Source organism: Rattus norvegicus, chromosome 1 (genome assembly GCF_036323735.1).
Source record: "Rattus norvegicus strain BN/NHsdMcwi chromosome 1, GRCr8, whole genome shotgun sequence".
Lineage (NCBI taxonomy): Eukaryota > Metazoa > Chordata > Mammalia > Rodentia > Muridae > Rattus > Rattus norvegicus.
In genome coordinates this window covers 85,024,981-85,042,147 of record NC_086019.1, presented here as the reverse complement: position 1 = coordinate 85,042,147, position 17,167 = coordinate 85,024,981, and the positions used below count along the sequence as shown (strand labels likewise).

The following is a 17,167-nucleotide window of genomic DNA, read 5'->3' as shown; positions in this document are numbered from 1 at the left end:
AATTGTGGAGCAGGGACTGAAGGAAATTCCTTCAAGAGACTGCCCCACCTGAGGATTCATCCCGTTTAGAGTCATCAAACCTAGACTTCATTGCAAATGCCAAGAAGTACTTGCTGACAGAAGCCAGATATAGGTGTCTCCTGAGAGCCTATATCTGAGCCTGACAAATACAGAGACAGATTCTCACAACCAGCCATTGGACTGAGAACAGGGTACTTAATGAAGGAGTTAGAGAAAGAATTGAATGAGCGGAACATGCTTGCGTCTCCATAGGAAGAAATACAATATCAACCATCCAGAACCCCCAGAGCTGCCAGGTACTAAACCACCAAAGAGTAAACATGGAAAGACCCATGACTCCAGCTGGATGTCTAGCAGAGGACGGCCTTTTTGGGCTTCAATGGGGGGAGAGGCCTTGGTCCTGTGAAGGCTCAAAGCACTATTATAGGGGAATGTCAATGATGGGAGGCAGGATTGGGTTAGAGGGTAGAGAGGCAGCCTCAAAGAGGCAGGGGGAGGGGTAATGGAATATTGGGTATCTGGAGTGAAAACTGGGAAAAGGGATTACATTAGAAATGTAAATAAAGAAAATATCCAATAAAAAATCTGACAGCATTTGTCAACCTATGTTTGATTACTTTATGTTCATGACCCTTTTCTTTTTTGAATTGTCTCTCCTGGAAAGGGAATTTCATTTCTCTGCATGTCTCTGCCACATCTCTGTCCTGGGAACAGATTGTGTGTGTGTGTGTGTGTGTGTGTGTGTGTGTGTGTGTGTGTGTGTGTCATTTCATAGCTATGCAAATAACGTATGACTTTGCCAGAATGAATCAGACCTTGAGCCTTACCCAGACTTGATTAGGTTTTGATAGGTTAGATGAAACTGAGAGTAGAAGAAAAAGGGTGTTGGATTTAATAAGAAAAAGATATGGATTTAATTTTTTCCATAATTTAAGTGCATCAGCCTTTACCTTCAGTTCTCCTCTGCTTCAGAGTGAGATTTTATACTAGCAAAATAAGAATATCAGGAGTTTTCATAGATAATGAAATCAAATACTTACCAGATTGTATTTAATCTGATACTCTTAGTAACCTCATAATAGGAAATTTTGACACAAAATTAAGCACTATATGTCACCATTCACTACAAGAAAATGGGTATCTATATACTAGATATTAAGGCCCCTGGAAGAATACACTGCTGTTGCCATATTAACTCATACTCCTCCACTGCAGACTCAGTGGAGATATATTTCTCTGCACTAGAACTGAAGGACTCACCTAAAAGAAGTAGTCTGTTCTTAGATTACCTATAATGAATCAGAATTTGGCAGGGGTAAAACAGTATATGAATATAAAATTATGTTATCAAATACCTAAAATATCAAGAAGCTCTGCTAATATCAAAGGAATAAGGAAACTGACAAGCAAAAACTTTAGCGGAGACACATCAGAACAGATGGAAAATAAATTAAGACAAATTTCCATGACAACAATTATTATTTGTGCTTTTCCAGGAAGTTTCTTCTAGGATGAGACCGCACATGGATTTAATCTCTTCCAAATGTATATACTCTTTGTCATGCAGGATAGATTATAAGAGCAATACATACATACATACATACATACATACATACATACATACATGAATGCATGCATGAATGTATGCATAAGACCATAATATAATTCTGTCAAGTACTTGATCAGACTTCATAAATCTTTTGTATTTTAATTATCCTAGTGATTATATGTGGCATAATTTTGCATTTGAAAATAACTATTATTTTGGGGGATTATATTTTTTAAACTAGTGTGATGCATAGGTAGTAAGCCATGTACCTCTGGAAACCAAGTCACTAGTTGGGGATACCAAATTCATTAACAATCTGCTTCACTACCTTATAGAGGAAAATAAAATGGATATGAGTGGGAACAATTTTGAAAGGAAAAAGAATGTAAACATATTATTTTTCTTCTCAATTTCTATATCAGATTGGTGGTGTTTTTGAATCATCCATGTATGAACAAGTCAAATATTAATTCTAATCGCAATTTCATTATTTATCATTAGATAACCTAATTCCCTAAATCATAAATCTTTAAAATTCTGTATTAAATGTAGACTTGCCTTAGATTGAAATAAGTCACTACACTAATTTTCCCATATTCTTTAATTCTTCTTCCTGAGTCACAAATAAAATATATTTTATTGTCTCTGGAGAGCTACTTTTTCAGCTTTACCCAGTAGACTCGATCATTCAAGTTGATGAGATGAATGTGGATTTAACCTCTAAGCAATAATTTTCCACATGCAATTGTAGTCATTGTAATTCCACAATTATATACAGCAGGAAATGCAAACTAGAGATATGTTCACCATCATTCAATCCCTGTTTGATTGACGAGACTTTTGTAAAGGCAATACCACAATCAGGATATGTGTAGGAAGTATCTTCTGACAAACTTCAAAAGTCCAAGCCCTCATTACTTCACAGTGTATGTTTACTCTACAAAGTACTAGGGCCATTTACTCTTTTTACTGGTATTTTCAGAAGACAATGATCAGAGATGCAAAGGGAAGGTGACCGATGGAATGCAGAAGAAGCCTGCCATGTGCAGGCCAAAACGAAAAGTCTACAATGGTCTGAACAAAATACCATGATGTGAGAGCTGCACCCTCCAGAACTATGAGGAAAATCCTTTTCAACAAGAACTAACCTACCATATGTTTGGCTTATCCTGCCATCTGGCTAATCCTTCCATCTGAGGCACACAAGTTTGGGTAGATTTTTAGAAAATATTAATGAAAATAAATGTACATCTGTAAGGTGCAAAGGATTTTGACATAGGTGGACTTTGAACTCCATGTGTGTACCTCCAAAGATCTGTTTCTCTGATGGATTGCTTTATTCTATCGTGAAGCCAAATTGAGTTTGTTGAGATTCTTGTAGTCCAGTTTCTATCTGGTTTGGCTTATCAGGATCCAGACATGCTGTGGAAAACAGTAAGAAATCTTGGTTTAATAATGAATAATGTAAGAAACCTGAGAATAGCAATGGATACTGATAGGCACCCTTCTATTCAGAAGACATTTTATATTCATATTAGTTAATGGTATATTATTTGAATATGCTGTATTAGTGATTTACATTTTTACTACTTCTTTATATATTTTTTAATATGGACCACAGGGGGATTAAAATTAACTTATATGATAAAATAGAAAGAAAGAAATGTGATAAAGAAAAGCATGACTTCTATTGTCGATCTTTTTGGATTCCATTCCACATCCATCACTATCACACTGGGGAAATCTCAAAGACTAATTTTTCCTCATCAGCAAAGTTAGAGCACTGCCTATGACTTTCTCACAAAATCTTGAATTCAATAAAAAAAATTCCACACTGAGTTCGTCCTATACGTCTGTCACTCTTTGTGAAATGAATTATTTAGTAATTTAAGAAACACTTGCTTTTGAAATATATTAGATGCATGTTCTGTGCGTATATTTAAAGCAGAAATACATGGAACACATCACAGTGCCACAGCTAGGCAATACAGAAAGGATGGGTGCTGTGGGGTGGTAAATGGAAGAAAGATGGTATGAGAATTTTACTGCATCATTAGTAAGGACCAAGATGTAATTATATGAAAGATATTATGCCTCTGGTGTGAAGCAAGACACAACACAGCATGAGCAGTTGGACAATTTCTGTGGCTAAATTTAAAGACCTTCTGTAATGGAGTAGTGAAAACCAATGTGTGGTCAGAAGAGACAGTGCTGCAAAGGTTAGGACTGAAATTGTACAGATCTTCATGCATCACAAAACAACGTGGCTGAGTGAAACAGAACTCCTGCAATGTTGTCAGCTGGGAATGTCTGAGTAACCTGTTTCCTGTGGGAAAATCAAAGCAGCTGAACTTCTGCTCATAACTGTATATGCAGCACTCATGTAAACTCACACACATAAGTTTATCTTTTTAAAGATATTATTTGAATGTTGCTTGCATGCTGTGAAGAACTTCTATAAGTTAACACTAAAATGTAGATAGTACAGTTGAAGTCTGTTTTGATAATTGAGATGATAAACACTCTTAAGTTGGATAATGTGATAGAAACATTTGATGGGAAGTAGGAATAATCTGGATAAATAAAAAGGTCAAGTCAGTGTTGCTGCTCTTAGATTGTCTAGCATATAGGTTGGGTGAGGAAAAGGTAGGACATAATTTCCACAGAGGAAGAAGTCTGTATATATGATTTCAGAGATTAAGTATGTTTCTACAGAAAATGGTAGTTTGCTTTATTAACTGTGAGGTCTTTATCAAATAGATGGTAAGAGCATATGGTGGGAGGAGCCAGAGCAGTGTAAGTCCATTATTAACCCACCTATATGTTTGCTTCACATTTCCAGGCACAACTAATGACTGGAAGAATCACTTCACAGTAGCCCAAGCTGAAGCCTTTGATAAAGTGTTCCAGGAGAAAATGGCCGGTTTCCCTCCAGGGATGTTCCCATGGGAATAAATTTTCAAAAGTTTTAAATATTTTATGAACACTGATGTTTATGTTTATGTTGTTCTATGATGTCTGAATAACTGAATGTGATCATTGAATAAATCCTGTTGTGGAATTGTGAAAGTAATTTTTTAAAAGATAGTATTATTAATACTAGTAGTATCAGCGGTGGTGGTGGTGGTGGTGGTGGTGGTGGTGGTGGTGGTGGTGGTGGGTGTACCTTTCAGTTTGTAGTGCCTTTAGATGCCAGAACACTGCACTGGTACTAGGGACCTGCAGTTTCATTAAGCTGTAAACTTCTTGCTTTGGGTGCTAGAAACTGACCTCAGGTCCTCTGCCTAAACAATACAGTACTACTAATATCTCTCCATTTTTAGAGTCATGTCTTCAGCCTAGAATCATGGAGTCTTGAGTCATCAAATATTTGCTACTTTTATTAATGTTTTATAGTATATTATCAGCAAATTCCTATTTATTTACTAGAATTCCAGCTTTAAAACATTTTATTTTCTTTTATAAGTAATTTATTTGCGGTTTTATTTACTGGGAATGGATACAAGAAAACATTCTCAATGTGATGCTATGGAAATTAAACATGTATTAATTAGTACTTACATATTTATTATACTTTGCACAAATATCACCTTAAAACACACACATATATATATATATATATATATATATATATATTATTTTTCTCTTTTTTCATTTATTTATTTCCTTATTTATTCACTTTTCATGATTGTTGCAGCCATCTTTTCTCCTCTCCATCCCACACTGATAACTTCCTCCCTCTGCCTCCTCTTCTCTTCTCCTCAAGGAATGGGGGCCCTGCTATTCTCCCTCTTAGGGAAGAACCCACCGTGGCACATCAAATCGAATCAGGACTGACTTTCCTAATGAGTCCAGTGAAAGCAGCCCAACTATGAGAAAGTGATCCAAAGGCAGGGAACAGAGTCGAAGTCAGAGACTGCCCTTGCCTCAATTGGTTTTCTAGAGACTCACATGAAGACTAAGATTCACAATAGCTACTTACGTGTAGGCGGCCTAGGTCCAATTAGTGCATGGTTCAGTCTTTGGGAGCCAATATAGGCCCAGGTTACTTGCCTCTGTAGATCTTCTTCTGGTGATCTTGACCATTGCAGCTCCTTCAATCCTATACACAACTCTTCTTTAAGACTCCCTGAGCTTTGTCTAATGCTTGGATGTTGTTCTTGGTCTGTTTTCATCAAATGCTGGATAAAACCTCGAAGATATCAGATACAGTAGACTCTTATTTGCAAGAATAGCAGAGTATCATTAAATAGTGTCAAGGGTTTGCTATTTGCCCTATGGTGGTATTGTTGTAAAATTATAAAAAGGTTTGTCTTTTCCCCAACTAGGTCCAGCACTGCAGTGCCCAAAGATATCTAGTAGATATCTTGCCAGAAACGCACATCCCAATGCAGCCCAGTGTATCTGCCACCACACATACACCCAAACTCAATTCTCCACAAGAAAGAACACAAACACAAAAACCTCTGATCCAATTGATAAGATATAATTGCCCACCTAATCATACAAAGCTCTGTACACATCCATGCCTTAAGAATATTCATAAAAATATAGAAATACACAGAGTGGAATCTTAACATCATCTTCCATGTTCTCTCCGTGGCTTTTCTTCCAGCCTCCCCAGTCTTTCCCCATTTCCATCAGAGTCTCTTCCTCTTCCCTCAAACTTTTCTCCCTTCTATCCTTGCTCCTCTTTCAGTGACAGACCTCATTCTGTCTTGTACCTTCCTATACACGCGTGATGACATCATCCCAAAATTCACCCATTTTGTCTAACTTAAAAAAAACTTTCTCACAAATGTAAGCTGAGTACAACAATTATCACTTTGTAATTAAAAGCATAAAATATATATAGCACCCAGTCAAGCACTTTATCATTTAAATAGAACATTAATCCCTTACAGCTAAATAAAAGCTTAAAAAGACGGATACCAGGTACCAAAGTTAAATCAGGAACAAATAAACCATCTAAACAACTCCATAACTCCTAAAGAAATAGAAGCAGTTATTAACAGCCTCCCAACCAAAAAGAGCCCAGGTCCAGATGTGTTCAGTTCAGAATTCTATCAACCCTTCATAGAAGACCTCATACCGATACTGTCCAAAGTATTCCACAAAATAGAAACAGAGCACTACCAAATTCCTTCTATGAAGCCACAATTACTCTTATACTGAAACCTCACAAAGACCCAACAAAGAAAGAGAACTTCAGACCAATTTCCCTTATAAATATTGACACAAACATACATAGGATTTTTGCAAACTGAATCCAAGAACACATCAAAACGATCATCCATCATGATCAAGTAGGCTTCATTCCAGGGATGCAGGGATTATTTAATATATGAAAATCCATCAATATAATCCACCATATAAAAACCTCAAATGTAAGAACCACATGGTTATTTCATTAGATGCCGAGAAAGAATTTGACAAAATTCAACCTCCCTTCATTATAAAAGACCTGGACAGATGAGGAATTCAATGCCCATATCTAGACATAATAAAACCAATATACAGCAAACCAGTAGCTAATATCAAACTACTTGGGGAGAAACTTGAAGCAGTCCCATTAAAATCAGCAATTAGGCAAGGCTGCCTACTCTCTCCCTACTTATTCAATATAGTACTTGAAGTACTAGCCAGAGCAATTGGTCAGTGAAAGGAGGTCAAAGGAATACAAATTGGAAGGGAAGAAATCAAAATATCACCATTTGCCAATGATATGATAGTGTACTTAAGCAACCCCAAAATTCCACCAGAGAATTACTTAACCTGGTAAACAACTTCAGCAAATTGTCAGGGTACAAAATTTACTCAAACAAATCAGTAGCCTTCCTCTACTCACAGGATAAAGAGGCTCAGAAAGAAATTAAGGAAATGACACCATTCCCAATAATTCCAAATACCATAAAAGATCTTGGTGTGACTTTAACCAAGCAAGTGAAAGATCTTTATGACAAGAACTTCAAATTTCTGAAGAAAGAACTTGAGGAAGACTACAGAAGATGGAAAGATCTTCCATGCTCATGGATTGGCAGGATTAATATAGTAAAGATGGCCTTTTGTCAAAAGCAATATGCAGACTCAATGTAATCCCTATCAAAATTCCTACTCAATATTTTATAGAGATAGAAAGAACAATTTGCAAATTCATTTGGAATAACAACAAACCCAGGATTGTGAAAATTATACTCAACAATTAAAGAGCTTCTTGGGTAAATCAGCATCCCTGACTTCAAGCAGGAATACAGAGCAGTAGTCATAAAAACTGTATAGAATTGGTACAGAGATAGGCAGATTGATCAGTCGAACAGAATTGAAGACCTAGAAATGAACCCACACACCTATAGCCACTTGATATGTGTCAAAGGAGCTAAAGCCATACAATGAAAGGAAGATAGCATTTTCAACAAATGGCGCTGGGTCAACTGGCAGTCAGCATGTAGAAGAATGCATATTGGTCCATTCTTATCATGATGTACAAAGCTTAAGTCTAAGTGGATCAAGGACACCCATAAAAAACCAGATACTCTAAAGCTAATAGAATAAAAAGTGGGGAAGAGTCTTGAACACATGGGCACTGGGGAAAATTTCCTGAACAAAACACCAATGGCTTATTCTCTAAGATCAAGAATCGACAAATTGGACCTCACAAAATTACAAAGCTTTTTTTTTATTAACTTGAGTATTTCTTATTTACATTTCGAGTGTTATTCCCTTTCCCGGGTTCCGGGCCAACAACCCACTTATCACTCCCCCTCCCCTTCTTTATGGCTCTTTCCCTCCTGATCCTCCCCATTGCCACCCTCCCCCCAAGATTCACGTTCACTGGGGGTTCAGGCTTAGCAGGACCAAGGGCTTCCCCTTCCACTGATGATCTTACTAGGATATTCACTGCTACGTATGAGGTCAGAGTCCAGGGTCAGTCCATGTATAGTCTTTAGGTAGTGGCTTAGTCCCTGGAAGCTCTGGTTACTTGGCATTTTTTTTTATTAACTTGAGTATTTCTTATATACATTTCGAGTGTTATTCCCTTTCCCGGTTTCTGGGCAAACATCCCCCTCCCCCCTCCCCTTCCTTATGGGTGTTCCCCTCCCAACCCCCCGCATTGCCGCCCTCCCCCCCACAGTCTAGTTCACTGGGGGTTCAGTCTTAGCAGGACCCAGGGCTTCCCCTTCCACTGGTGCTCTTACTAGGATATTCATTGCTACCTATGAGGTCAGAGTCCAGGGTCAGTCCATGTATAGTCTTTAGGTAGTGGCTTAGTCCCTAGAAGCTCTGGTTGCTTGGCATTGTTGTACATATGGGGTCTCGAGCCCCTTCAAGCTCTTCCAGTTCTTTCTCTGATTCCTTCAACGGGGGTCCTATTCTCAGTTCAGTGGTTTGTTGCTGGCATTCGCCTCTGTATTTGCTGTATTCTGGCTGTGTCTCTCAGGAGCGATCTACATCCGGCTCCTGTCGGTCTGCACTTCTTTGCTTCATCCATCTTGTCTAATTGGGTGGCTGTATATGTATGGGCCACATGTGGAGCAGGCTCTGAATGGGTGTTACTTCAGTCTCTGTTTTAATCTTTGCCTCTCCCTTCCCTGCCAAGGGTATTCTTTTTCTTCATTTAAAGAAGGAGTGAAGCATTCACATTTTGATCATCCGTCTTGAGTTTCGTTTGTTCTAGGGATCTAGGGTAATTCAAGCATTTGGGCTAATAGCCACTTATCAATGAGTGCATACCATGTATGTCTTTCTGTGATTGGGTTAGCTCACTCAGGATGATATTTTCCGGTTCCAACCATTTGCCTACGAATTTCATAAACTCGTTGTTTTTGATAGCTGAGTAATATTCCATTGTGTAGATGTACCACATTTTCTGTATCCATTCCTCTGTTGAAGGGCATCTGGGTTCTTTCCATTTTCTGGCTATTATAAATAAGGCTGCGATGAACATAGTGGAGCACGTGTCTCTTTTATATGTTGAGGCATCTTTTGGGTATATGCCCAAGAGAGGTATAGCTGGATCCTCAGGCAGTTCAATGTCCAATTTTCTGAGGAACCTACAGACTGATTTCCAGAATGGTTTCACCAGTCTGCAATCCCACCAACAATGGAGGAGTGTTCCTCTTTCTCCACATCCTCGCCAGCTTCTGCTGTCACCTGAGTTTTTGATCTTAGCCATTCTCACTGGTGCGAGGTGAAATCTCAGGGTTGTTTTGATTTGCATTTCCCTTATGACTAAAGATGTTGAACATTTCTTTTTCTTTTTTTTTTTTTTTGCAATCAGCAAGAGGGTTTATTGGAAAACACAGGTACCTGTGGGCACACAGTCTCTTCGGAGGACTTGCGTGCCCAGCAGCTCCAGCATGGGGCTTTTATAGGGATTGGGGAAGCAGAAGCGGGCGTACAGAAGCAGATGCATAGTTACGGGGATTGGTGGATTCAAGCGAGGCCCATAGACATGTTCACATATGATTGGCTATTTCACATGATGAGGTAATAAGGTATAGCTATACACATTGGCAGGTTTGGGGCGTTGTGGATGTCGGGGGCTGGGGGCTTATCTCTTCCTGCCAGGTGGCCTGTGAGTCAGATCCGGTACTCCTGGTCTGTTCTGCATTCCTTTCCTTTTATGGTCTGTTAGTTCTAGCGGCAGGGCGGGGCTGCCTGGACTCGCTTTTCACAGTGTTTAGTCCTGAGTTGAAACATACTCTTTTAACTTCATATTTTTAAACCTAAAATCTGTATAATTTTCCTTTCATTCCCCTCTTCTTCTACTAAGTAATTCTAATCTTAGAATTTTGATATCAAGTCTCGTATTTGGTCTCACCAGTTGTCCTAACTGACTGGTACTGTTGTCTCAGAACCAGATGTTAAACATTTCTTTAGGTGTTTCTCAGCCATTCGGCATTCCTCAGCTGTGAATTCTTTGTTTAGCTCTGAACCCCATTTTTTAATAGGGTTATTTGTTTCCCTGCGGTCTAACTTCTTGAGTTCTTTGTATATTTTGGATATAAGGCCTCTATCTGTTGTAGGATTGGTAAAGATCTTTTCCCAATCTGTTGGTTGCCGTTTTGTCCTAACCACAGTGTCCTTTGCCTTACAGAAGCTTTGCAGTTTTTTGAGATCCCATTTGTCGATTCTTGATCTTAGAGCATAAGCCATTGGTGTTTTGTTCAGGAAATTTTTTCCTGTGCCCATGTGTTCCAGATGCTTCCCTAGTTTTTCTTCTATTAGTTTGAGTGTGTCTGGTTTGATGTGGAGGTCCTTGATCCACTTGGACTTAAGCTTTGTACAGGGTGATAAGCATGGATCGATCTGCATTCCTCTACATGTTGACCTCCAGTTGAACCAGCACCATTTGCTGAAAATGCTATCTTTTTTCCATTGGATGGTTTTGGCTCCTTTGTCAAAAATCAAGTGACCATAGGTGTGTGGGTTCATTTCTGGGTCTTCAATTCTATTCCATTGGTCTATCTGTCTGTCTCTGTACCAATACCATGCAGTTTTTATCACTATTGCTCTGTAATACTGCTTGAGTTCAGGGATAGTGATTCCCCATGAAGTCCTTTTATTGTTGAGGATAGCTTTAGCTATCCTGGGTTTTTTGTTATTCCAGATTTATCTGGCATTGTTGTTCATAAGGAGTCTCAAGCCCCTTCAAGCTCTTCCAGTTCTTTTTCTGATTCCTTCAACGGGGGTCCTGTTCTCAGTTCAGTCGTTTACTGCTGGCATTTGCCTCTGTATTTGCTGTATTCTGGATGTGTCTCTCAGGAAAGATTTACAACTGGCTCCTTTTGGCCTGCACTTCTTTACTTCATCCATCTTGTCTAATTGGGTGGCTGTATAAGTATGGGCCGCATGGGAGGCAGGCTCTGAGTGGGTGTTCCTTCTGTGTCTGTTTTAATCTTTGCCTCTCTATTCCCTGCCAAGGGTATTCTTGTTCCCCCTTTAAAGAAGGAGTGAAGCATTCACATTTTGATCATCTGTCTTGAGATTCATGTGTTCTATGCATCTAGGGTAATTCAAGCATTTGGGCTAATAGCCACTTATCAATGAGTGCATACCATGTGTATTTTTCTGTGATTGGGTTACCTCACATCAGGATGATATTTTCCAGTTCCAAACATTTGCCTATGAATTTCATTAAGGCATTGTTTTTGATAGCTGAGTAATATTCCATTGTGTAGATATACCACCTTTTCTCTATCCATTCCTCTGTTGAAGGGCATCTGGATTCTTTCCAGCTTCTGGCAATTATAAATAAGGCTTCTATGAACATAGTGGAGCACGTGCCTTTTTTATATGTTGGGGCATCTTTTGGGTATATGCCCAAGAGAGGTATAGCTGGATCCTCAGGTAGTTCAATGTCCAATTTTCTGAGGAACCTCGAGACTGATTTCCAGAATGGTTGTACCAGTCTGCAATCCCACCAAAAATGGAGGAGTGTTCCTCTTTCTCCACATCCTTGCCAGCATTTGCTGTCACCTGAGTTTTTGATCTTAGCCATTCTCACCGGTGTGAGGTGAAATCTCAGGGTTGTTTTGATTTGCATTTCCCTTATGACTAAAGATATTTAATATTTCTTTAGGTGTTTCTCAGCCATTTGGCATTCCTCAGCTGTGAATTCTTTGTTTAGCTATGAACCCCATATTTTTTTTTATTTTATTTTTTTTTATGAACCCCATATTTTAATAGGGTTATTTGTCTCCCTGCGGTCTAACTTCTTGAGTTCTTTGTATATTTAGGATATAAGCCCTCTATCTGTTGTAGGATTGATAAAGACCTTTTCTCAATCTGTTGGATTCCGTTTTGTCCTAACCACAGAAGTTTTAAGTGACCCCAAAAGTTTCACCAGAGAAATACTAAAGCTGATAAACAACTTCAGCCTTTGTCCTTTGCCTTACAGAAGATTTGCAGTTTTATGGAATGCCATTTGTCGATTCTTGGTCTTAGAGCATAAGCCATTGGTGTTTTGTTCAATAAATTTTTTCCAGTGCCCATGTGTTTGAGATGCCGCCCTAGTTTTTCTTCTATTATTTGAGTGTATCTGGTTTGATGTGGAGGTCCTTGATCCACTTGGATTTAAGCTTTGTACAGGGTGATAAGTATGGATCGATCTGCCTTCTTCTACATGTTGACCTACAGTTGAACTAGCACCATTTGCTGACAATGCTCTTCTTTCCATTGGATGGTTTTGGCTCCTTTTTCAAAAATCAGGTGACCATAGGTGGGTGGGTTCATTTCTGGGTCTTCAATTCTGTTCCATAGGTCTATCTGTCTGTCTCTGTACCAATACCATGCAGTTTTTATCACTATTGCTCTCTAATACTGCTTGAGTTCAGGGATAGTGATTCCCACTGAAGTCCTTTTATTGCTGAGGATAGTTTTAGCTATTCTGGATTTTTTGTTATTCCAGATGAATTTGTAAATTGTTCTGTCTAACTCTTTGAAGAATTGGATTGGTATTTTGATGGGGATTGCATTGAATCTGTAGATCGCTTTTGGTAAAATGGCCATCTTTACTATATTAATCCTGCCAATCCATGAGCATGGGAGATCTTTCCGTCTTCTGAGATCTTCTTCAATTTCTTTCTTCCGAGTCTTTAAGTTTTTATTGTACAGATATTTTACTTGCTTGGTTAAAGTCACACCGAGGTATTTTATATTATTTGGGTCTATTATGAATGGTGTCATTTCCCTAATTTCTTCCTCGGCTTGTTTCTCTTTTGTGTAGAGGAAGGCTACTGATTTATTTGAGTTAATTTTATACCCAGCCACTTTGCTGAAGTTGTTTATCAGCTTTAGTATTTCTCTGGTGAAACTTTTGGGGTCACTTAAAATACTATCGTATCATCTGCAAATAGTGATATTTTGACTTCTTCTTTTTCAATCTGTATCTGCTTGATCTCCTTTTGTTTTCTCATTGCTCTGGCTAGAACTTCAAGAGCTATACTGAATAAGTAGGGAGAGAGTGGGCAGCTTTGTCTAGTCCCTAATTTTAGTGGGATTGCTTCAAGTTTCTCTCCATTTAGTTTAATGTTAGCAACTGGTTTGCTGTATATAGCTTTTACTATGTTTAGGTATGGGCCTTGAATTCCTTTCCTTTCCAGGACTTTTATCATGAACGGGTGTTGAATTTTGTCAAATGATTTCTCAACATCTAATGAAATGATCATGTGGTTTTGTTCTTTCAGTTTCTTTATATAATAGATTACGTTGATGGTTTTCCATATATTAAACCATCCCTTATGCCTGGGATGAAGCCTACTTCATCATGGTGGTTGATTGTTTTGATGCCTCTTGGATTCTGTTTGCCAGAATTTTATTGAGTATTTTTGCGTCGATATTCATAAGGGAAATTGGTCTAAAGTGCTCTTTCTTTGTTGGGTCTTTGTGTGGTTTAGGTATAAGAGTAATTGTGGCTTCATGGAAGGAATTCAATAGTGTTCCATCTGTTTCAATTTTGTGGAATAGTTTGGATAGTATTGGTATGACGTCTTCTATGAAGGTCTGATAGAATTCTGCACTAAACCTGTCTGGGCCTGGGCTCTTTTTGGTTGGGAGACCTTTAATGACTGCTTCTATTTCCTTAGGAGTTATGGGGTTGTTTAACTGGTTTATCTGTTCCTGATTTAACTTCGGTACTTGGTATCTGTCTAGGAAATTGTCCATTTCCTGTAGATTTTCAAGTTTTGCTCAATATAGGCTTTTATAGTAAGATCTCATCATTTTTTGAATTTCCTTTGAATCTGTAGTAATGTCTCCCTTTTCATTTCTGATTTTGATAATTGGGATACACTCTGTGTGTCCTCTCGTTAGTCTGGCTTAGCGTTTATCTATCTTGTTGATTTTCTCAAAGAACCAACTTTTAGTTCTGTTGATTCTTTCTATGGTCCTTTTTGTTTCTACTTGGTTGATTTCAGCTCTGAGTTTGATTATTTCCTGCCTTCTACTAATCCTGGGTGTATTTGCTTCTTTTTGTTCTAGAGCTTTAAGGTGTGCTGTCAAGATGGTGACATATGCTCTCTCCTGTTTCTTTCTGCAGGCACTCAGAGGTATGAGTGTTCCTCTTAGCACAGCTTTCATTGTGTCCCAAAGTTTGGGTATGTTGGAACTTCATTTTCATTAAATTCTAAGAAGTCTTTAATTTTTTTCTTTATTTCTTCCTTGCCCAGGATATCGTTGAGTAGCATTGTTCAACTTCCACGTATATGTGGGCGTTCTTCCCTTATTGTTATTGAAGACCAGCTTTAGGCTGTGGTGGTCTGATAGCATGCATGGGATTACTTCTATCTTTCTGTACCTGTTTAGGCCCGTTTTTTTACCAATTTTATGGTCAGTTTTGGAGAAAGTACCATGAGGAACAGAGACGAATGTATATCCTTTTGCTTTAGGATAGAATGTTCTATAAATGTTCATGACTTCTCTTAGTCTGTCTATGTCTCTGTTTAATTTCTGTTTCCATGATCTGTCCATTGATGAGAGTGGGGTGTTGAAATCTCCTACTATAATTGTGTGAGGTGCAATGTGTGTTTTGGGCTTTAGTAAGGTTTCTTTTACATATGTAGGTGCCCTTGTATTTGGGGCATATATATTTAGGATTGAGAGTTCATCTTGGTGGATTTTTCCTTTGATGAATATGAAGTGTCCTTCCTTATTTTTTGATGGATTTTAGTTGAAAATTGATTTAATTTGATATTGGAATGGCTACTCCAGCTTGCTTCTTTAGACCATTTGCTTGGAAAATTATTTTCCAGCCTTTCACTCTGAGGTAGTGTCTGTCTTTGTCTCTGAGGTGGGTTTCCTGTAATCAGAAGAATGCAGGGTCTTCATTGCATATCCAGTTTGTTAATCTATGTCTTTTTATTGGGGAGTTGAGACCATTGATGGTGAGAGGTATTAAGGTATAGTGAATATTGCTTCCTGGTATATTCATATTTGTATGTGAGGTTATGTTTGTGTGCTTTTCTTCTCTTTGTTTTGTTGCCAAGATGTTTAGTTTCTTGCTTTTTCTAGGGTGTAGCTTGCCTCCTTATGTTGGCCTTTACCATTTATTATCCTTTGTAGCGCTGGATTTGTAGAAAAATATTGTGTAAATTTGTTTTTTTTCATCAAATATCTTGGATTCTCCATCCATGTTAATTGAGAGTTTTGCAGTATACAGTAACCTGGGCTGGAATTTGTCTTGTCTTAGGGTTTGTATGACATCTGTTCAGGATCTTCTGGCTTTCATAGTCTCTGGCGAAAAGTCTGGTGTGATTCTGATAGGTGTGCCTTTATATGTTACTTGACCTTTTTCCCATACTGCTTTTAATATTCTTTCTTTATGTTGTACATTTGGTATTTTGAGAATTATGTGATGGGAGGTGTTTCTTTTCTAGTCCAGTCTATTTGGAGTTCTGTAGGCTTCTTGTATGCTTATGCGTATCTCTTTCTTTAGGTTAGGGAAGTTTTCTTCTATGATTTTGTTGAAGATATTTACTGGTCCTTTGAGCTGGGAGTCTTCACTCTCTTCTATACCTATTATCCTTAGGTTTGATCTTCTCATTGAGTCCTGGATTTCCTGTATGTTTTGGACCAGTAGCTTTTTCAGCTTTACATTCTCTTTGACAGTTGAGTCAATGATTTCTATGGAATCTTCTGCTCCTGAGATTCTCTCTTCCATCTCTTGTATTCTGTTGGTGATGCTTGTATCTACGGCTTCTTGTCTCTTCCTTTGACTTTCTATATCTAGGGTTGTTTCCATGTGTTCTTTCTTGATTGCTTCTATTTCCATTTTTAATTCCTTCAACTGTTTGACTGTGTTTTCCTGGAATTCTTTCAGGGATTTTTGTGATTCCTCTGTGTAGGCTTCTACATGTTTATTTATGTTTTCCTTCATTTCTGTAAGGCAGTTCTTCATGTCTTTCTTGAAGCCATCCAGCATCATTATCAAATATGATTTTGAATCTAGATCTTGCTTTTCTGGTGTGTTTGGATATTCCGTGTTTGCTTTGGTGGGAGAATTGGGCTACGATGATGCCATTTAGTCTTGGTTTCTGTTGGTTGGGTTCCTGCACTTGCCTCTCGCCATTAGATTATCTCTAGTGTTACTTTGTTCTGCTATTTCTGACAGTGGCAAGACTGTCCTATAAGCCTGTGTGTCAGGAGTGCTGTAGACCTGTTTCCCTGTTTTCTTTCAGCCAGTTATGGGAACAGAGTGTTCTGCTTTTGGGCGTGTAGTTTTTCCTATCTACAGTTCTTCAGCTGTTCCTTTGGGCCTGTTCTCTGAGTTCACCAGGCAGGTCGCTTGGAGCAGAAAAGTTGATCTTACCTGTGGTCCTGAGGCTCAAGTTTGCTCGTGGGGTGTTGCTTATGAACTCTCCACGGGGGCAGCAACCAGGAGGACCTGAGCCGCCCTGGCCCGTGCACCAGAGGCCCAGATGGCATTTGGAATTTTCCTCTGGAGTCACAGATGTGGGCAGAGTGTAGTCTCTTCGGGCTTCCCAGGCGTGTCTGCCTCTCTAAAGGTTTTGCTCTGCCTCCCATGGGATTTGGGTGCACAGAACTGTTTATCCTGTCGGTCCCTTCAGTTTCCAGCGGTGTCTCAGATGCAGGGGTCTT

The 17,167-nt window shown here is 38.7% G+C and overlaps 1 protein-coding gene and 1 pseudogene across 1 annotated transcript in view; both read left to right on the top strand.

Annotated features, from left to right (window-relative positions):
- Sult2a2 (sulfotransferase family 2A, dehydroepiandrosterone (DHEA)-preferring, member 2) overlaps positions 1–4,630 on the top strand; it is a 67,015-nt gene extending 62,385 nt beyond the window's left edge. The window contains exon 6 of the mRNA NM_001025131.2: positions 4,413–4,630. Coding sequence (NP_001020302.1) covers positions 4,413–4,525 — 113 coding nt within the window. The 3' untranslated portion in view covers positions 4,526–4,630. The remainder of the gene's footprint in view (positions 1–4,412) is intronic.
- The window catches only part of Ncl-ps2 (nucleolin, pseudogene 2), a 436,970-nt pseudogene that overhangs the window by 87,486 nt on the left and 332,317 nt on the right, over positions 1–17,167 (top strand).